Consider the following 22,704-nt stretch of genomic DNA (forward strand, 5'->3'; position numbering starts at 1 on the left):
GAGGCCCTTCCCCTTCCCAAACCATTCCCTCCCCAAGCTCCACCCTCAAAATCTCCAGATATTTCCCATCCTGGAGCTGACAATTCTGCTCTAAACATATACACATCCTCCTCTTCAATAAAAAAAGGGGGGGGGCTTTTTATTTCTATCATGTTGGAAGTCAGGTTCTTTGGTACAGAACGATGGGAAATATATGCTGATTGTTGAGAACTGTTGATCTAGTTGCAGCTCAGGGCAATCTGCCAAGTAAAAGCATTCAAAGACCTCTTGATGGGTGGATATCAGCCGCAGTTAGAAGTGAATGACAGGCATTCAGCAGTAGCTCACAGACAACTCCTTGCTACTTCATACAGCCCTTAAACATAGGCTAGTTCTGATCAATGTAAGGACTAAACCATGGCATCAATCTCATAGTTTTTATGCTAAACCAAATCTGTATTACAATACAAGGCCTACTCCAAGTACCCTGATGGTCTCATAGACCTTATTTCAAACACCTTGGTTAATGTATTCTTTGGCTGAACACTGTGGCCCTTTCACCTAATCATTTGCTTTTCAAGGCCCTTCTCAAGGATCCCACAAGTTTTGCTTAAGAGGGGTAATTATGGGTTGTTTTCTCCAGTTTGAATGCTGTTGGGAAGCAGCCCTCCCCAGGGTTGCCAGTCTCCAGGAAGTAACTGGAGAGTTCCTGGAACTACTACTGGTCTCCTCTGGAAAAAATGGTTGTTTTGGAAGGTGGACTGTATGGCATGATACCCTGCTGAGATCCCTCCCCAAACCTCCCCTTCCGCAGGCTCCATACCCAAAATATTCAGGCGTTTCCCAACCCAGAACTGGCAACTCTACTCCACCTGCTCCCCACAGAAACATGCTGAACCTCTTCATCTTGCATCCAATCTTTTTCAACCCTCCTATGCTGCAATGTTTTGAGACAGATGGCAACAAGCCAGGGTGGCACCCATGTGTACAGGGAAGCCCAGATCTTCCCTGTCCTGACCACATTGGAACCATTTTCCCTTCCAAGTCCTCTAAGGCAGCAACATCTTCCCTGAAATTGGAGGACTTTTCAGTTTATTTGAAATCTGCTCCAACAATATTACTGTCTCTCAGATTCAGAGACTGAAATATATTTACCTTACTCTGCATGGATTTTATTTAATATCTTTCATTAGATACAACCAAGACAATAGCTATACAAAGAAAAAGTTCTTGAATTCTCTGTTACTCCATGCCAAAAAATGTTTGATCACAAGCTTTCTTTAAAAGGAGCACAACCTGCCTGAGGGTTTTTATACAATTTCAGATTACTGAAGTCTCTCTCTCGGCTTGGCTTCGCGAACGAAGATTTAAGAAGGGTGCAATAGTCCACGTTTGCTGCAGGCTCGCTGGTGGCTGACAAGACCAATGTGGGACAGGCAGGTCCGGCCACAGCGGCTGCAGGGAAAAGTCTGATTTAGGGTTGGTCCTGTAGCAGTGCGATTCTTCCTCAATCTCCTTTTGTCCTCAAGACCAGCTATGCGTGCGTTCTCAAAGGAAGAGACAGCCTGGTGGATGGTGTGCCTCCATGCTTTGCGATCTGAGGCTAGGTCAGACCACTGGTGATGGTTGATGTGACAGGTGCTAAGGGATTTCTTCAAGGAGTCCTTGTACCTCTTCTTTGGTGCCCCTCTATTTCGATGGCCGGTGGAGAGTTCGCCATACAGGGCAACCTTGGGAAGGTGGTGGTTTTCCATCCTAGAAATATGCCCTGCCCAGCGCAGCTGCGTCTTCAACAGCAGTGCCTCAATGCTGGTAACCTCCGCCCGCTTGAGGACTTCAGTGTTGGTCACAAAGTCACTCCAGTGGATGTTGAGGATGGTGCGAAGGCAGCGCTGATGAAAGCGCTCAAGGAGTCGCAGGTGGTGACGGTATAAAACCCACGATTCGGAGCCGTAGATGAGGGTTGTCATCACAACCGCTTTGTAAACATTGATCTTTGTGCCTTTTTTCAGATGCTTGTTGCTCCACACTCTTTTGTGCAGTCGGCCAAATGCACGGTTTGCCTTTGCCAGCCTGTTGTCAATCTCCTTGTCGATCTTGGCATCTGAGGAGATGATGCACCCCAGGTAGCTGAACTGCTGGACTGTCTTCAGAACTGATTCACCCACACTGATGCAGGGGGGGTGATAATCTTCCTGGGGTGCAGGCTGGTGGAGAACTTCTGTCTTCTTCAGACTAACTTCTAGGCCGAATAGCTTGGCAGCCTCTGCAAAGCAGGACGTCATATGCTGCAGAGCTGATACCGAGTGGGAGACGAGTGCAGCATCATCAGCAAACAGTAGCTCTCGGATGAGTTTTTCCATTGTCTTGGAGTGTGCCTTTAGTCGCCTCAGGTTGAACAGGCTGCCATCAGTGCGATAGCGGATGTATACACCATCGTCATCATCTAGATTTACTGCGGCTCTTTGAAGCATCATGCTAAAGAAGATCGTAAAGAGAGTTGGCGCGAGAACGCAGCCTTGCTTTACACCTGTGCCTATTGGGAAGGGCTCCGAGAGGTCGTTGCAGTGTCTGACTTGGCCTCGCTGGTCTTCGTGTAGCTGGATGATCATGCTGAGGAACCTTGGGGGACATCCTAAACGTTCCAAGATTTGCCACAGGCCTTTCCTGCTAACGGTATCGAAAGTTTTGGTAAGGTCGATAAAAGTCACATACAGAGCCTTGTTCTGTTCCCTGCATTTCTCTTGGAGCTGCCTGAGAACAAATACCATGTCGGTGGTGCTCCTGTTAGCTCTGAAGCCGCACTGGCTCTCTGGGAGGAGTTCTTCTGCAATGGCGGGCACCAGTCTGTTCAGGAGTATTCTGGCAAGGATTTTGCCTGCGATGGAGAGCAGGTTATCCCCCGGTAGTTGGAGCAGTCTGACTTTTCCCCTTTGTTCTTGTATAGGGTGATGATGATTGCATTGCGAAAGTCCTGTGGTAATTTGCCTTGTTCCCAGCAGGTGACAAGTACTTTGTGAAGTGAGCTATGTAGTACTGTGCCCCCATGCTTCCAGATCTCTGGTGGAATTCCATCAACTCCCGCTGCCTTGCCACTTTTCAGTTGCTTGATGGCTTTAACAGTCTCTTCTAGGGTGGGGATCTCATCCAACTCTGTTTTCACCGGTTGAAGTGGGGTGAGGTGGATTGCTGAATCTTGAACTACACGGTTGGCACTGAAGAGAACCTGAAAATACTCCGACCACCGGTTCAGTATGGATGCCTTGTCTGTGAGGAGCACTTGGCCGTCTGCACTATGCAAGGGACTCTGAGCCTGATATGATGGACCATATACTGCCTTCAGGGCTTCGTAGAACCCTCTTAAATCACCAGTGTCTGCACACAGCTGGGTTCTCTCTGCAAGCTTGGTCCACCACTCGTTCTGAATGTCTCTAAGCTTGCGCTGGAGGTTGCTACATGCAGCGCGAAAGGTTGCTCTTTTCCCAGGACAGGAGGGCTGAGCAAGAAGTAACAATGGCCCATTATGTAAGCACATTTTACTGCAGATTTTCGCAGCAATATGTCTTTAATCTTGACTTGGGGTCCTGTTCCAGCCTTAGGCATCATTCTTTTTCCTCCAGTGTATTTCTTCTGCAGCTACAATTAAAAAACTGCACTTTTCAAGATCAAAGAGGAACATCACTTGTGGTGTGGGGTGAGTCCAAAGGTTTTTTTTAATTTATGCAATTGTCCCATTGCAGTTGTGCAGTAGCATCCAGCAAGCACCTTCCATTTAAATCCTTGTGGTTCAGGTTTTAGCATTTTAGCATTTGTTCACTGAATAAAAGGGAGCAGAAAAGAAGGCAGGCAAAGGGGGAGAAACCTAATGTTAAAATTAACAAAACTTTTTTTAAAAAACTGACATACAGCTGCAAAGCCTCCTTTTCCTTATTGCAGAATGCTAGGGAATTCTCTGATGTGTTATGCGCCACTGTGAAAAATGCAAAGGAGTCACATGAACTCATAATATGGAGAAACATGCTGAGTGTACAGAACAGTTCTATGCAGGCAGAACTGGCATTGCAAACTCTGATAATTGGCAGTGTGTGTGTGTGTGTGTGAGTGCACGTACATGTGCATACTTGTGCAAATTCAGCTGTAACTCCACCATGCTTTTCACACGTGTGCAATTTGTTTGGGGAAGAAGTTCTCTGGCAGAAACTCTGGAGAGCTTTTTAGTCTTGTGCCACTAAAAAGAAAAAAATGGGGGGGGGGTATTTTTGCCAATGCCCAAGTGCAGCTGCAGTAATGCTAATTTCCTACCCTTCCTTGCAAATTTGTGTAGTTTTCTCTTTGTCATTCTCTAATTTGATCCTGCACACTGGTTGTGATCATGACAGTTTTTCAAAGCCTGTCCTATGCAGATTGCAGTCTTCCTCCAAATGGATCATTCCCAAGTTATTCCTAAATTAGGTGGTTTGCAGAAGATCCATGTGGCTCAGCTGCTGTTTTAATGTTAGGCTTCCAGAGACTGCCAAAATGCCCCCCCCCCCAAAAAAAACTTCCACCTTTGTTCACTAAAGCGTTAAAGAGAAAACTGTTTTCAAAGCTTTACGCTTTCCATCCCAGTGTCTCTCGCTCAACATCTCATGTCAATTTCATTCTGCAATAATGATCTAACCCATTTTATTTGCATGCAGCACTGAAATCCTCTTTTTGTTTTTTTGTCACAGGTGACATTATTATTTGCCTCCTCTCCAATCAATCTTTCAAGCCAATGCCAGCAGGGAACTTACTTCAAAAAGGGAACTAGACCTTACATGGTGCCTTTTAAAATTTCTCCCCATCAGAAAGTGAACGGAGCACTGAAGGGAGAAAAATCAACGCAGAACTACAAAGAAAATCTGACAGGCATGCGTGGTGAAAGTGAGGGAAAACACTCATGCATAATAGGCCAATCCTGCAAACAACTGGGCTGCTTAACTCCCATTGATTTATGACTATAGGCTAAGAGGCCATGTATAACACTGTTCAGACAAAGAGAGTCTCTTTAAGAACAAAAAGTCTTTGTCACATTGATGTTTTAATTGTTTTTGGTACAATCACAGAGATAAATCTAAGATGTCCTTACTTCGAAAATATCAGTTATTTATGCTTTTGGAAAGGGAAAGGAAAGGTCCCCTGTGCAAGTACCAGTCGTTTCCAACTCTGGGGTGACGTTCCTTTCACAACGCTTTCACGGCAGACTTTTTACGAGGTGGTTTGCCATTGCCTTCCCCAGTCATCTACGCTTTCCCCTCAGCAAGCTGGGTACTCATTTTACCAACCTCAGAATGATGGAAGGCTGACTCAGCCTCGAGCTGGCTACCTGAAAACCCAGCTTCCACCAGGGATCGAACTCAGGTCATGAGCAGAGCTTAGGACTGCAGTACTGCAGCTTTAACACTCTGCACCACGGGGCTCTTTTGTTTATGCTTTTGAGGTCCCTCAAAATTCAGTGTACATAACTGAAAGCAGGTTTATGCATATTTTCACTAGCAAAGCACCACATAAACATATATTTGCACAGCAGTTATGCTGCACTTAGAATCACTGGAATTCACAACAGTATTGGGTGGAATATCACTTTGCTTGGCAATTTTTAAAATAATTAGTATATATAATTAAAATATGTATGCAGATGGATAAATAAAGGCCATGCCACATTTATGTGCTGATAATGGAAAAACAAAATAATATTTTCCCTTATAAAAAGCAAAACATCAATTTAGGATTGATTACAAAATTCTCAAGTATTCTGTTTACCTAAATCAACTGTAGAAATACTGTACTTTAAGATTTTGTGCTTTTCACTTCTAAAGTTTACCATGCCTCCTAGGGAAGAAAACTAAATGTGTGAAAAGGTTAACAAAGTGTTTATAATAAAATGTCTACTCAATGTAGAAGCAAAAAGCTGCTAAATAAACTTAAGCAGTAGGGTTTCTCCAGTTAAAAGCAAATTAAACATCATACAAAAATAACCACAGATCACCAACATCAAACATACCTTTTCCATACAGTACAATCAGCAGCAATGGTACATTTTGATAGCAAACAAAATGGCGGATGCCGGAATTAAGATACAGCTTTTGCAAGATGAAGTCAAACATTTTTTAAAGCATAAAAAAGTCCCCTCCCCCTCCAGTGAATAACCACAAAGGACGTTAAGCACCACAACTGCTCAGATTGAGGAAATGACTAAAACATGAGAGAGGTTAGCTTCAACAGACAGGAAGTGAACACTATTTTAGCGTTCCAGTTACCAAAACTATAGATTTTCAAACACCTGCTCATTCTTGTAAACATGGAGTTAAAGCTCTGAAGATCTTGATTTATTTAACAAAATTTCTGCAGTCACTAAATTTTCCTTACCTTTAACAAGCACCAAAAGAAAGGAAGTATCTTTGAACTATGAGGGTTGTGGGGCTGTTCTGATGCAAATGAGAACTACAGTTATTTGGAAAGACTTATTTCAGACCAGCAAAAGCAAAACTCTCTGAAGCTATTTGCAACAAAATTACTTCGTGGGACATAGAGCAAATGAAGCAAGACAACCTCACACTGTAAGACTGAAAATAAGACTGAGCTAAAATTATTCCAGTGTTCTGTAATTAAACATCATATTGAAGCTTATACTTCTGATTCCTGCTTGTTCAACATACAACCTGCAAGTGAAATTTTGCATTTAATCAGAATTCTGCTTTAAAATCCTAAATGTTCTTTGTCTCCTGACTGTACAATATTTGCAGGATATATCTGTCTGTGGCACCCCAGACACCCTGCACCTTATTTTACATATAAATTTATTACACTAAGTAAGCCTTACCATGGCATTCTTGTTTGATATTTCAGATCTACTAATATTGCTTTTAGTTACTTCAGGTGATACTAACATCATCTTTAGGTAATAGCATTTTTTATATGTGTTATATATGGTAAAAACTAGTTCTAACAGTTTTAGTCCATTTGCTCTACAAACTAAGTCTGCAGGCTCCTGCCTAGTTACATATGTTTAACACAATTACCTTTGACAGGTGTTAAATATATGGTACATGCAAAATGCCTTAACAGAACTCTGGAACAGTTTTTAAAAGAAGCAACTTCTGGAGAACAGATTTTAGAATGGCAAAGATACTGAAGGAGGTGATTAACCTTTTGCCTACCCACTATTTCCATATCCATATATTTCGCTTCCACATCATCTTTTCCCCTCATCAGGTTCCACACATTTGTGTTTCCTACTTTGTGCAACCAAAACTAAGCTCATATAATTTGGCAGAGAAAAATGTGCAACCATCTTTATACTTACTAGAGAACTAGAAGAGAAACCAGGAGTACTGATGCTTCGTTGGGTGAACTGTCCAATTGGATGCACAAATTGCCTTCTTATTTCTGCAGAAGAATGCCTTTAACATTAAAAAAGAGAAATCATCCATTAGTGAGAAGTAGCAATGAAACACACTTAAGTATTTTGATATGGATTACTGTACTGGCTTCTGGGCATTTTAACTACAGAGGTATCTTCCAATGAGAATGAGAAAAGTTCTCTTTAGAAGAGTTTCCACCACTTAGAAGAGTCTTCTCTGTATAGTATTGAGAGAACAGGTACCTAAAAGGACTGTAGACATCAGTAAAGATAAAAAAGAAGAAAGAGGAAGTAACCATGAAAGAAAGTTGTATTCACAGAATTCTTAAACACAATAGAAATAATTTGTCATCATCATTATATGGAGGCTAACTGCTCTAACTTGTTCCTGTTTCCATAAATTAAACACTGAGTTAAGCTGACAATATACATTTCCTTTTGCTTAAATATATATTTGCTCTAATGCATATATAGTTCCTTTTGCTTCACTGATATTTCATTCCCCAAATCAAATATCATCATTTTATATTCCAATAGCCAAGTTGGTCAATTATTTGGATACTAAGATCTGGTGACTGGAGCAGTGAATGGGCACGATCTTTCTACAAACTGGAAGACAGCCCCAGGTTTGCAAAAAAATTTTGAACCACATTGGGTGGTTTTTAAAAATCTAAAAAATGATACAAAGAGCACCTGTTGCTTTAAGCAACAGACACACCCTCAGTGGCTGTTGCTAAGCAGCCATAGAGTCCAAGCTTGGTTCTCCCAGTAAAAAGCAGGGGAAGGTGGCAGGACCCTTTCCAGGTATATTTTGGCTTTTGAAGGAGGATTCATCAAGGACAGGCCTGACTATGGTGGCTAGTTTGGGAAATTTCTGGCAGTATTGTGGAGTCTAAGGAGGGCAGGGTTTGGGGAGGGGAGAGGCCTCAGCTGAATATAGTGCCATAGATTCCACCCTCCAGAGTAGTTATTTTCTTTAGGGGACAGATCTCTGTCGTCTGGAGTTCAAGTCCGACCAGGATGCTGGCAACCCTAGGCCTGGAAGCAACTTCTGGGAGACTTGATACTATCCAACTTCCATTATTCAACTAGGCCTGACTGTTTGCTACTGTTCCCCAGCAGCCACCTTATGAAAAGCTAGTGTGATAACACAGTTAGAACTTCAGAGTAGTGTCTGGGAGATCCAGGTTTGAATTCTCATCTTGCTGTGGAAATTCACTGAGTGATTATGGACCGCTCACATACTTTCAACCTAATATACCTCACATGGTTGTTGTGTGGGCAAAAAGGAGAAAATGAGAATAATGTAAGCTGCTTTGATACCCACTGTAGAGAAAGGTGGGGTATAAATAATGTAAATATATAATACATATAGCTGAAGATAAGGGTATAGTGGGTGAATGGGAATGAAAAAAGGAAGAAGGTCGTTATACCCTGCTTTCTCTACCTTAATGGGTCTTAAAATGGCTTACAATCACTTTTTTTCCCTCTCCCCACAACAGACACCTTCCAAGGTGGGTGAGGCTGAGAGAGTTCTGAGAGAACTGTTATGGGCCCAAGATCACCCAGCAGGCTTCAAATGGAGGAGTGGGGAATCAAACCCAGCTCTCCAGATTAAACTCTGCCGCTCTTAACTACCACGGTACACTGGCTCTCAAATATGGTGGTTGTCAAGAGGAAGGAAAGAAGAAACAGTGTGGGGAGAGAGATGCAGGGGAAATAGAGGTGCTCCCCCACAAGGCCTTGTGGAATCCGCATTGCAAACTGTGCAAGTGAGCCAGTGGCTGGCACTGCATAGCAGCTGGAACTGAGCAGTTTTCCCAACAAGAGCGAAGGAGATGAAGATGAGAGTAGATAAAGGTAGGTTGTTCCTGAGTGGAAAGGAGAGAAGAAAGCAGGAAAAGAGAACAGGCTATGAGGGCTTCCAGGAAAGCAAAAGAGAATATATTGGGCAAGTGAAATAAAATGCTCCCCACAAGTCCTTCCCACAAGTGGGTGTCCCTCTTGTAAGTGCTAACAAAACAATTCAAAACAAAAAGCAGGGGCGGAAGTACTCAAACAACAATTCACAATGCATTTAAATCAAGTAGCTTAGAAAAGTGCAATGTGTTTAGGAATGTACCATCAATCTACATCAATGTACGCACCAATCGGGGCGCTCGGGAAGGGGAAATACCTCTTCCGGTCCTCGACGGCGCGCCGCTGAAAGCGGCGCACCGGGTTAGGAGTCTGGGAGTTTTACTGGAGCCTTCATTATCAATGGAGGCCCAGATTGCAGCCACTGCCAAGTCAGCATTTTTCCATCTAAGGTGGGCAAGGCAGTTGGCTCCCTTCCTAGAGCGCCAAGATCTGGCAACGGTACTTCATGCAACGGTCACCTCGAGATTGGATTACTGCAATGCCCTCTACATGGGGCTTCCTCTGTACCGAACCCGGAAGCTGCAGCTGGTGCAGAATGCAGCGGCTAGACTGTTGCTGGGGCTCCCTAAATGGGAGCACATACAGCCTGGACTGCGCGAGCTGCGCTGGCTGCCAGTTATATACCAGGTTCGTTACAAAGTGCTGGTCATTACCTTTAAAGCCCTATATGGTCGAGGACCTGTCTCCCCATATGAACCCCAGAGAGCACTGAGGTCAGCCGGAAAAAACTTGTTGACTACTCCCAGACCGAGAGAGGTGAAGCTGCAATGCACCCGTAACCGGGCCTTCTCCTCTGTAGCCCCGAACCTATGGAACCAACTTCCAGAGGAAATGCGGGCCCTGCGGGATCTTGAACAATTCCGCAGGGCCTGCAAGACCTTCCTCTTCCGACTGGCTTTCGCTGACGAAGAAAGAAATTGCTAATGATAACCGCCATCATAAAAGAACAAATAGCATTAGCACTTTTATTAATTTAATTAATTAATTTTAAACTTAATCAGAATTTTAATGTTTAAATGTAATTTGTTTTCTTTGCCTTTCTTTGTATAGTTGGAATTTAAATGATGCTGTTAGCCGCCCTGAGCCTGCTCTGGCGGGGAGGGCGGGATACAAATAAAATTATCTATCTATCTATCTATCTATCTATCTATCTATCTATCTATCTATCTACTTTTAATTCAAAGATTTCTGAATAAGGCATGTGCTGAGACATGGCATTCTAGCATCCCATTGGAGTATATTTACAAACATATTTAGGGTAAAAATAGCACAAGTTGAGTAGATGTCTAAAAAATTTCACCCCCAAAAAATATTTTTATCCAGATCTGCTGTTTATTTAGTGCCTTTTCTCCCATCAGGCTTTTTAATATAGTGATCCAAACTAACCTGAGGGCGGGATATAAATTAAAAATTATTATTATTATTATAACCAGGGATCATTTTGGGCACATGACATCATCATCTCCACTTTGCTGCCAATCAGATTTTGCTATGCGGCACTGAGGGTGAATGAAGCCAATACCTCAGCCAATTGGGCCAATAAACACTTTCACTCCTTAGGACCAAGCACTTTTTCACCCAAGGGGATCCTGGAAAAGTGCCTGAAGGAGAACACTTTCATATAGACAAAGCCTTAGGGAGAATTCCTGTCATTCCACACATTTTATTATTGCATTAAATGTAAGGATGAGGAAAACAAACAAAATCACTTGTTAGATCATGTTAATTTTTGCATAACTAGAATTGTTATGCGGATATTCATTTTTTGCATTGTATTAAAATCCAATAATCATATGTGTATTATCCTTTGACAGAGAAATAATAGATTGTTTCATAGTATGTTGTGATTGGATTATGCATTTTGACCCCATTCATTCTGACTAAAATAAGTTTGGACTACCTCATTTCTGTATTAGGGCTTCTGTATTTACAAAGAACATAACTTGAAAGAAAAAAATTATGGCAGTAACACAGTGTCTTAGTTTGGATGACTCACCATTAGTGTAGTGGGCACCAGTGATCCCTTTGCTTCCCTTATGCCTCATCCCCCCCACCTTGTAAAAAAAAATGACTGAGGAATTGGACCAAGGAATAAAAGTAAGAAACTTTAATAGAACATAAGTAATTGCCAACTACAATTCTTTCTCTGAGTCTAGGAATCTTTCCTCCCTTCCTATGTTAATTTTCTTTATAGCTATCATCTTTTGGAGGAGTATACTTTCCCATTGATATCAGTGAACTGGATATTTCCTAATGGCTGCAATTACAACAGAATCACTTCAGAAATCACAAGGTCCCACAAGAGCAAATTAACTCTTACATGAATTAGCAGGAGGGACCAAAAAAGATTACTTGTACTTTACCTCTTGCTATCCTGTTAAGGATTTACTAGAAGAGAAACAGTTCCTATCTATTGCAATTTAATTATACAAAGGTTAGCCCCTAACATTAAAGTTTAGAAACATTCAGAATTGCCACAAAATAAGATTTTTTTACTTTTGAAAAATGCTGTTATAATAAAGCACATTCTTCTCAAAATACCCATAATTATGATGAGCACAGTGATAATGGAAGTGAGCCTTGTATGCTGGGAACGTAATTTCACACTGAGTCTGTATTTGTGCTTGTGAGAGCAGTCCTGAGCAGATCTATACAGAATCTAGTTCAGTGGAAAGTGTTCATAGGATAGTTTTGTATGCTAACGCAGCACATTTCTGTGTGCCCTGTGCAAGGATACACATTCGTGTAAAATATTTATATCCTGTCTTTCCAGTTTGCCCAAGGTGGCTTAAAATATAAACACATACAGTTAAATTTATTTATTTATTTATTTATTTAAGATTTGTATCCCGCCCTTCCCACAAGTGGCTCAGGGCGGCTGACATAGTTAAAACATATAAATCAAGTTAAAACTGCACATCTTGCCAACAAATATCACCATCAGCTACCAACTGCTTCCCTCTCCACCTCACAGGCTCCCTATCAGTGGACATAGGACCCAAGAGCAATGCTTTACTTTTTTCCTGTAGATGTAAACAGAAACTGTACTGAACAGATGAGCAGATTTAGTTCCCATAAAACTGTAACATGTATAACATTCAAGCAGGGATGTCAAACATATGGCCCATCACTCTCAGGCCAGAACCAGCCATCCGGGGCTCTTATCTGGCTTGTAAGTAACTGTTCATTACCTCTATTGCCAGATGTCAGAGGCTCTGCATTTTGTTCTCTTAACTGTATACTGCCCCAGTGCTAATGAGTAATGGGCGATGGAAGTGGGAGAGTGGGTATCAGGAAGATAATTTAAGGACATATAGTAAGGAGAGTTAATATTTTAAGCATATTTGTATTTTGAGTAAAAAATAATATTAATTGGATTTGCCTTTGTCCTTGTCATGATCCTAGGTCTAGTGTAGGGTTGCCAATCCCCAGGTGGGGGCAGGGGATCCCCCGGTTTGGAGGCCCTCCCCCCGCTTCAGGGTCGTCAGAAAGCGGGGGGGCGGGAATGTTTGCTGGGAACTCTATTATTCCCTATGGAGATTTATTCCCATAGACAATCATGGAGAATTGATTGGCGGGTATCTGGGAGGGCTGTTTTTTGGGTTAGAGGCACTGAATTTTCAGTATAGCATCTAGTGATTCTTCTCAAAATACCCCCCAAATTTCAAAAAGATTGGGCCAGAGGGTCCCAAAAGACGGTGCCCCTATCCTTCATTATTTCCTGTGGAAGGAAGGCATTGAAAAGGTGTGCCGTCCCTTTAAATGTGATGGCCAGAACTCCCTTTGGAGTTCAATTATGCTTGTCACAGCCTTGATCTTGGCTCCACCCCTAATGTCTCCTGGCTTCACCCCCAAAGTCTCCTGGCTCCACCCCCAAAGTCTCCTGGCTCCACCCCCAAAGTCCCCAGATATTTCTTGAATTAGACTTGGCAACCCTAATCTAGTGTGGCCTAAAGACCTGGAGTTGCTGGTGGGCCTACATCTCCCAGGATCCCTGCATTCCCTCTGATTGGGTAGCAGAGTTTTTGGAGGGAAAACTGGCCCAGAATGGGTAGGACCTGAGAGGAAATAATAAAAAACAATAAAATACAGAGGATAGTTTGCTATCTCAACAAAGGATGCAGGGATAAAGGTTCTCTCTGGAGAAAAGGCAGCTGAAGGGTTCCCTCACCTAAGGAGGTGAGTCTGTTTGGTAATAGGAAGGGAACATCTAGTCAGACGTGTCAGAGCTTTTATTTATTCACAACAACCTTTACTGTTTCTTATTTCACTGTTGCACTAAATTTTTTACTACCCACTTGTTGTAGAGCACTTATATTACATTTCTTGTTATTAAACTGCCTGGGTCCTCATGTCTCTTCAGTCACAGTTAAAAGGTACTTGCTAATAGGGAAGATACAGGGGTTGGGTGGGTGCTCTGGGCCCTCCCATGCAGATCCTTACCAGAGTGGTGGCAGCCAGTAAAAAGAAGGCTCTTCCTGGTCCCCCTGCTGTGTGACAGTCCTTTATAAAGTTTATATCTCCTGTACCTGGCATTACATTTTATGGCACATATGGCCTGGCCTGACAAAGTGACATTTATGTCAAATCTAGCCCTTGTAACAAACGAGTTTGACACCGCTGCACTAGAGCATGATATACAGATTGTTGCACGTTGAGGGCCTATAAGGACAGGGTTACCAACCTCCACATGGAGACTGGAGTTCTCTCAGAATTATGACTGATATCCAGACTAGAGATCAGTTCCCCCAGGGAAAATAGCAGTTTTGGAGGCCCTGTGGCATCACATCACTGCTGAATTCTCTACCTCCCTCAAACTCCACCATTCACCCCCATAATAACACCATAAGTGGGTGGAGCTCCTAGCGTGGATACATAGCTTCTTACTCCCATAAAGAATCTAGTGCTCACTTGCCTTCTGGCACTGACTGATAAGGTTTGAAGCTTATTAAGTTGAGCAGAAGTGATGTAGAACAGGAAAAGGCGTTGCACTTTAAGAGCTGTAACTTGTTTAATGTTTGATATCTAGATGTTTGTCTCTTTAGAGAAACTGTAGTCTGTTGCTGGACAGACTAGAGCCTCAATACTGAAAGGAATACGGGCAGAGTAAGATGGAGAAAGAAAAATGGAGGAGAAAGTAAAGCAGAGGCTTGTAAGAAGAATAAAAACTTGTGTTCACAGTCCTGCCTTATCTGGGAGGGACAATGGCTCAGTGGTAGAGCATCTGCTTGGTAAGCAGAAGGTCCCAGGTTCAATCCCCGGCATCTCCAACTACAAGGGTCCAGGCAAGTAGGCGTGAAAAACCTCAGCTTGAAACCCTGGAGAGCCGCTGCCAGTCTGAGTAGACAATACTGACTTTGATGGACTGAGGATCTAATTTTCAAACAATTTTATTAGTAACATATGGTAATATATTCAATTTCTTTCATCATTAATAACTACTTTTTTCCTCTATCCCATGTATTACTTTTTACCTCCCCCTCCTCCCGTTACTTGACCCCCACCGGTGTACTATACTTAAAACATTATTATTAAAGGTACCCTTAATTAATAAGAACCAAAATTCATATCCTCCTCCCTCTTATACTTAATCATTATCAAAAATTGCCCAATGCCCTTTTATTTTCCACTCTTTTTCTACGTATCTTCTGAACTTTTTCCATCTTAAATACTTCTAAATTATAGTCTCTTAAGGTTCTTGTTAACTTGTCCATTTCACTCCATGTCATAACTTTTACAATCCAATCCCATTTCTCTGGTATTTTTTCTTGCTTCCCAACTGCGCATACAATGTCCTAGCAGCTGAGAGCAAGTACCAGATTAAAGTTCTATCTTCTTTTGGAAATTGTTCCATTTGTAATCCCAACAGAAAAGTCTCTGCAACTTTGTTAAATTCGTATCCCAAGATCTTAGAAATCTCTTGTTGAATCATCTGCCAATACTTTTTCGCTCTTTCACAAGTCTACCACATATGGTAGAAAGAACCTTCATGTTTTTTACATTTCCAACATCTGTCTGGCATCTTATTGTTCATCTTTGCCAACTTTTAGGAGTCATATACCATCTGTACATCATCTTAAAACAATTTTCTTTGATACTCTGACATGTTGAGAGTTTCATAGAGTTCTTCCACAAATATTTCCATGTATCCATCTGTATTTCTTTATTTACATTAATTGCCCACTTAATCATTTGAGATTTCACTACTTCATCTTCCGTACACCATTTTAAAAGTAACTTATAGATTTTCGAAATTAATTTTTCATTATCTCCAAGCAGAACTTTTTCCATTTCTGTTTGTTCTCATCTTATTCCTTCAGTTTTAATATCACTTTCCACCAAACTCTTTATTTGTTGCATTTGAAACCAATCATACTTATAATTCAGCTCCTCAGCAGTTTTCAACTCTATTTTGTATTTTCAATAATTGATTGTATGACATCCATTTTCCTTCTCCTAGATCAGCTGTTATTTTAATTACTTCTGCAGGCACTATCCATAGTGGTTTTTTCTCATCGCCATATTTCTTATACTTCATCCATATATTTAGCAAATTACTTCTTATGTAATGGTAAGAAAAAAAACCATCCATCTTTTTCTTCCCATAGTACATATAAGCGTGCCAGCCGAATTTATTTCCATGACCTTCTAGCGTTAAAAGTTTTCTGTTCAATAACGCCACCCAATCTTTTATCCACACCAAACAAACTGCTTCATGATATAGTCTTAAATCTGGTAATTGGAATCCTCCTCTTTCTTTAGCGTCTGTTAAAACTTTCATTTTAATCCTTGGTTTCTTTCCAGCCCATACAAATTCTGAAATCTTTCTTTGCCATTTATTAAACTGTTTGCTGTCTTTCACAATCGGGATAGTTTGGAATAAATACAGTATTCTCGGCAAAATTTTCATCTTAATTGCAGCTATTCTCCCAAGCTTGTTCCATTTTATCATATCTTCATCCATTTTACACCATAACTTTTCATAATTATTTTTAAACAAATCAATGTTCTTCACTGTTATTTCCACACCCAGATATTTTACTTTAGAGGTAACCTCACATCCCATTAGCCTTTGCAATTCCTTTTAATTGCTTGCATATTTTTACATAAAAGCTTTGATTTTTCCTTATTAACATAAAGTCCCACCAATTCTCCAAAATTTTGTATTTTATCTAACAACAAAGGAGTTACTTGTGTAGGATTTTCATTTATAAACATTATATCATACGCAAATGCTCTATATTTATAGGTAAAACCTTTAATTCTCATTCCTTCTATTCCTTGATCATCTTGTATTTGCATCAATAACATTTCAAGAGTCATTATAAACAACAATGGCAAAAGCAGACAACCTTGTCTTGTACCTTTGCTAATTTTCATTTCATCCGTGAGATCTGCATTTATACATAACCTTGCACGTTGTTCAGTATATATTGCCTTTATCATTCTTATAAAGTTTTCCCCCAACTTTATTTTCTCTATTACTGCAAACAGAAAGTCCCAGTTCAAATTATCAAAAGCTTTCTCTGCATCGACAAAAAATAATGCAACCTCTTTCTCTGGATGTCTTTCATAATATTCTACAATATTTACAACAGTTCTAATATTGACTCTTATTTGCCTTTTGGTAAGAAAACCCACCTGATCTTCCTTTATAAAATTTATTAAATATTGTTTAAGCCGTTCTGCCAGGATTCTTGTGTATATCTTATAGTCATTATTCAAGAATGAAATTGGTCTATAATTCTTTACATTCGTGACATCTCTATCTTCCTTTGGGATCAACGAAATTACAGCTTCTTTCCATGTATTACATATTTTCCCATTTGATCTTATCGCATTCATCAATTTTTGAAGTTTCGGTACTGATTCTTCTAAGCATTTTAAAAAATTTTGCTGTATAACCATCTGGTCCAGGTGCCTTTCCAGATTTCATTGCATTAATCGCTGCTTCAATTTCTATTTTTTCAACTGGATCATTCAAAATTTTTTCCATATATTCAGTTAAGGGTGCTATTTTAATTTTTTGCAAGTACGTTTCAATCCTTTCTTTCTTTACTTTAACACCCTTAAACAAATTAGCATAATACTTAAAAAATTCTCTCTTTATTCCTTCTTGGTCCACCATCTCTTTCCCATCAGCCACAATTTTGTTAATAATTTTACTTTCTCTCTTTTTCTTCAGTTGCCAAGCCAAGTACTTCTCATGCTTGTTTGCTCCCTCAAAAGATTTCTGTTGTAATTTTTTCAAATTCCATTCCATTTCCTTATTTAACAAATGTCTCATTTGTGTTTGCAATATTGTAATCTCCCTTATAATTTTCTTTTTCCCTGGCCTTTTTCTTAATTCATTTTGAATGTCCAAGATCTGTTTATCTTTTGCTCTCTTATCTTTATTATTCAAAGTTATTAATATTCCTCTCATTACTGCCTTATAGGCATCCCATACCGTCTGAAATTCTATATCTTCTCTATCATTAACTTGGAAGTAAGCTTTAGTTTCATTTTCTAAAGATGTCACTATTTCTTTATTTTGCAGTAAATCTTCATTTATCCTCCATCTTCTCGACTTTTTAGACAATTTTGTAATCCACATTATTGGGTATGATCAGTTCCTATTTTGGGTAAGATCGCTATCTTCTTTGATATAAATCCCAGATCTTTGGTACCCCACAACATGTCAATTCTAGAAAAAGAATTATATCTGGCTGAAAAAAGGTCTAGTCCCGTACTTCAGGATTGAACTTCCTCCATATATCCTCCAAACTCTCTTGTTTAACCAGTTCAAAAAAAGATTTTGGCAATTCCCCTTCTTTATCAGTTTTTTCTTCCCCGATTTATCTATTGTGTTCTGGATTGTTCCATTAAAGTCCCCCATCAACAAAATTTGCTTATAAGTCACTTCATCAAGATGTTGCGTAATATTTTTTAAAAAAAATGTCCTTTGCACCATTTGGAGCATAAAGTCCCACCAACAAAGTTTTTTTAGCATTCAATAAAATTTCCATTGCTCAGGGCCAGGTGGGGCTTTTGCCCAGTAAGGCTTCTGACTGGCCACTGGAGATAGGCTGTGCAGATTTTTTAAGTTGTTGCTTTGGCAGCAACCATCACCAAAGCACAAAGATCTCCACTGTGTGACTGAAGGTAAGCTGGGGCTAAAACTTTGTAGCTGGTTCCACATCCTGAAGCAGCCATTTGTGGCTGCATCCACCATACTGTGCTAGAATTCCAAAGCTGCCCACTGGCTCAAAAGTTCGAGAAACCCTGCTTTAAAGAACAGGCACACAAGAGAAAGTGCCCTGGTATTATGGGCAATAAAAAATTCTCACTTGAAGAATTCACAGAAGCCATGTTGAGCAACCCAAGAAAACAGATAACATGAATGTGTGTGTATGAGAGAGAGAGTAGTACTTCATGTTTACAATTGTACAAGTGGTGGATCTTGTTCTCATGCCTTCTTTTCCTATTTGTCCCCCCCCAGTGGTTCTTTAGCATCTCCCATTCTCTCCCACCTAACTACCTATCTTTTTGTTCTCCCCTAACAGCCTCTATCCCCCTCATTCACCCACTCAACTTCTGTTTCCTTCTTCCATTTCAGCTTTCCCTTTTTATGTTTTCTATTCCTTCCCCTTCAAGGTTTATCTCCCCTCCTTCCTAGTTTTCATCAATTTTAGTCTGTCCCTCTGCCCTCTCCCTCACACTGACACAAATTGAGGCTTGGAATTCTCAGTATTGTTGGTTGCCTGTTGCTTAGCAATTCCAAAAACAACCCACAAAAGCTCCCAGTATAGTCTTGCAAGATCTCAACAACATATTTTTCTTAAGCTAACATTGCTTCTATATTTATTGGCTTTCTCTAATTCCCTATGTGGGTGTTGGGTTTTTTTGCATTTCCTATTTTATGCAAACCTGGAGCTTCCCTCAGGCCTGTAGAACTATTCCCACTGGCTGTCACTAGCCCCACTGTGTGTGTTTTTTGATCTACACTCTATGAGCTGGATCAGGATTAGATATAATTATTATCATGGATCAGAATGCCTACTTCATATGTTAAACACTGAAAGGGAAATCTGCCTTTCAATCAATTTGTTATAAGTGCACAAAGAGGTTATAAGTGAGCTTGAATATACATTCTCAAGAGTTGGTTTAGGACATTCTCTTGCTAGATTCTTGGCTCCTGGTTTCCTTCTTCTTCCCATTCAGCTTTATATAAACATTAAAAGTGGTGCCACCTCTCAAGGACTGGAACTTTGGGTTGCTATCAGTGTTCCCTCTATGCTGAGTTAGCGTGAGCTAGCTCACAGATTTTTAGCCTCCAGCTCACACATTTTTGTCTTGGCTCAGGGAAAATGGCCCCAGAGCACAATAATGCAGTAACTCACAACTTTAATGCCAGTAGCTCACAGCTTTAAGGCTAGTAGCTCACAAAGTAGAATTTTTGCTCACAAGACCCTGCAGCTTAGAGGGAACATTGGTTGCTATATATTTCTATACAAGAATAGATTAGAAAATTCTTCTCTGTGTGTGTGATAATCACATAGCTATTTCCAGTGCTACTGTGATGTTGCAGTTTGAGTGATAGACTAGGGCTGTGGAGTTCAACTCAGAGAACTCCCATTCTCTTTCAACCTAGCCTTTCTCACAATGTTGTTGGTTATAAGGCTAAAAATGGAGAGGGGGGGAACCATGTACCCTACTGTGAGCTCACCAGAGAAAGGGTGAAATTAAAATATGACAAATGGATTTGAAAGGAACCACCTCAAAATCTGAGAACTCAAAACCTGATTTCTACAAACAACAATACTAAACAGATATTTTCCATGCTGTAATGGAAGCTACATATCAGTAGCATTTGCATAGCAAAATGGCACAAGAATTAGTATCACATAGTTGAAAGTTAAAACAAGGTCAGTGATGTATTCAAATATTAAACTGGTTAATTCTTCATCAACATTGCGGATATGAACAACATAAAATAATATACACTAAAAAGAGGTACAAAATAAAAAGGTGGACAAAAATGTAAATCCAAACTTTTTCCTTCTTAGGTAAAACTTATCCATTGTGAACATATTCACTTAAATTAATAGAACTTTCAAGTAAATGCGCTCAAGATTGCAATATCAGATACACAGGAGGAACTAATCTGAACAGAACATTTTGGTAACTTTTTGTTCCTGAACTTCAACTCGGTCTTAAACTTTAACTATGTGATTAACATGAAAGCCCCGTGGCACAGAGTGGTAAAGCTGCAATACTGCAGTCCTAAGCTCTGCTCACAACAACCTGAGTTCGATCCTGGTGGAAGCTGGGTTTCAGGTAGCTGGCTCAAGGTTGACTCAGCCTTCCATCCTTCCGAGGTCAGTAAAATGAGTACCCAGCTTGCTGGGGGGAAAGTGTAGATGACTGGTGAAGGCAATGGGGGGGGGAAGTGTAGATGACTGGGGAAGGCAATGACAAACCACCCCATAAAAAGTCTGCTGTGAAAACGTTGTGAAAACATCACCCCAGAGTCGGAAACGACTGGTGCTTGTACAGGGGACTACCTTTTTTCCCTTTATGTGATTAGCTATAACCTGGATAGCCCAGACTAGCTCCATCTCATCAGATCTTGGAAGCAACCCAGGGTTGGCTCTGGTCAGTATTTGGATGGCAGACCACCAAGAATTTCCAGGACTCTGGTCAGTATTTGGATGGCATACTTTTAAGAATTTCCAGGACCTTGATGCAGATGCAGGCAATGGCAAACCACCTCTATTAATTCTCTGCCTTGAAAACTGCAGGGTTACCATAAGTCAGCAATTACTTGACAGCCCCCCCCCAAAAAGTGACAGCCAGACATATAGCAGATGGATTTTTACCCATCACTGTATCACCATGCTAGGAAAAACTGTGCCTGTTGAACTTATGGGTCATCTGCAGCTGTTAAGAACACACAGAGTTTAAAATGAGACACGTGCAAACTGCCACCCAGAACACATTTCCAGCCTTGGCAGCACTTTACTTGGTTTCATCCCCTTCACTTCAAGGGATTTTAGCAAGAGGAAGCATGTCAGTTTTGCGGATTTCAGAGTTTGGCTGCCATTCCGAAAAGCAGCCAAGACAGCAGGCATGGTGGTGCCCCGATTACGTCTCCTAGGCTATGCCAGAGGAATTTGTTTGCATCCACCAGCCCTTATAAAAGGTGGGGGGGGGGGGGGATCTTCCAGCTACCTGTTAATCATAAAACGCCTGACATTTGTTGCCTTTTCCAAAGGCACTCTGAACAAGTTCTGACTAAGCGCTTACCACACAGCTATTAAAAAGAATTCTTCTGAGTGGATACCTTCCTATACAAATAATGCGGCTATAAAATCGTGGGGTTTTTTTTTTATCCCCAGGAGACGATTCTGTTTACACACACAACCAGAGTTCATCGTACCCGTTTAAAACCAACAGGAGTCACCACCATCTCCCGCCAGAAGCACTGCACAGCGAGATCCGCTGACCTCCGAGCTGGCTCTAAGCCTCCCTCCCGGGCCTGCCTCAGCCGCTCCACTGCCCACCCCAGTTGCGGCGGCGGCGGCGGCGGCAGCAGACAGAGGTCAGCAGCTCTGCTGGACTGGGGAAGTTCCTGCAAAGCCTCTCCGTACCTGTTGAGCCTCAGAGCAAACGCCCTCCGGTCGGAGCTGGGCAAAGTGGCCATGCATGCGCGGGGGGCGGCGGCGGCAGGGATGCCGGCGGGTGTCCTCCCAGTTTGGCGGTTATTCATCAAATCCTGCCCAAAGAAGCAAGGCTGGCCCGTCACTTCGGGGTAGAAACTTCCGCATTTTTTCCACCTTCCTTGTTGAAAGCAACGACTTCAGAAGGGAGGAACCGGCTCCTGCAAGTGACTGACGGTCGCCTCCCCGGGCCGCTGGAGGCACACCCCACGAGGTCCCCTTGGCTTAACAGCCACCCACGGACGAAGGAAAACCTCGGCGGGAGCCACGCATCGAGGGAGCACGACTGAGATACTGTACTACTGCAGAGGGAAATCGTATTTTTCAAATGCGTGATTCACTAAGAATATATCCCTCTGCTGAAAGCCAGTACAGCAGGAGGCAGGCTGGGGTGAAATCTTTGTCGCTGAGATGCTCCTGCTCTGCGCTCAGGGAGCTTTTCTTTACTTACGGAGGGGGCGTCTAACTAATGGCACCCCCCCCCGGGCAGCGGAAATGGTACAGCCAACCATATACTCGCAGGGACTCTACCACTTCTCATGCCGTCTGTGTTTCGTATCAAGACCCCTGTGGGGGGCCTCGCCAAACCCCCAGATGGAGTTCTGAAAGACTTCGCGGAGCTGCAGGCCTCCGACCTCTCCGGCGGGAAAAGACTGCTGGTTCGGGGGGGCGGAGGGGGAGACGGCTGCCTGCTCCTCTTAAAAATTTGCAAAGACAGAC

The 22,704-nt window shown here is 41.6% G+C and overlaps 1 protein-coding gene across 4 annotated transcripts in view; it reads right to left on the reverse strand.

Moving 5' to 3' along the window:
• Window positions 1–22,000, reverse strand: part of DOCK8 (dedicator of cytokinesis 8) — a 125,813-nt gene extending 103,813 nt beyond the window's left edge. For all 4 annotated transcript variants that reach the window (XM_060237419.1, XM_060237417.1, XM_060237418.1 and 1 more), the window contains exons 1-2: window positions 21,916–22,000; window positions 7,307–7,403 (exon numbers count right to left, since the gene is read on the reverse strand). In XM_060237419.1, the coding sequence (XP_060093402.1) occupies window positions 7,307–7,403; window positions 21,916–21,968 (150 nt within the window). In that variant the 5' untranslated portion in view covers window positions 21,969–22,000. The remainder of the gene's footprint in view (window positions 1–7,306; window positions 7,404–21,915) is intronic.
• Between the last annotated feature and the right edge of the window lie 704 nt (window positions 22,001–22,704).

Source organism: Heteronotia binoei, chromosome 4 (genome assembly GCF_032191835.1).
Source record: "Heteronotia binoei isolate CCM8104 ecotype False Entrance Well chromosome 4, APGP_CSIRO_Hbin_v1, whole genome shotgun sequence".
Taxonomy (NCBI): domain Eukaryota; kingdom Metazoa; phylum Chordata; class Lepidosauria; order Squamata; family Gekkonidae; genus Heteronotia; species Heteronotia binoei.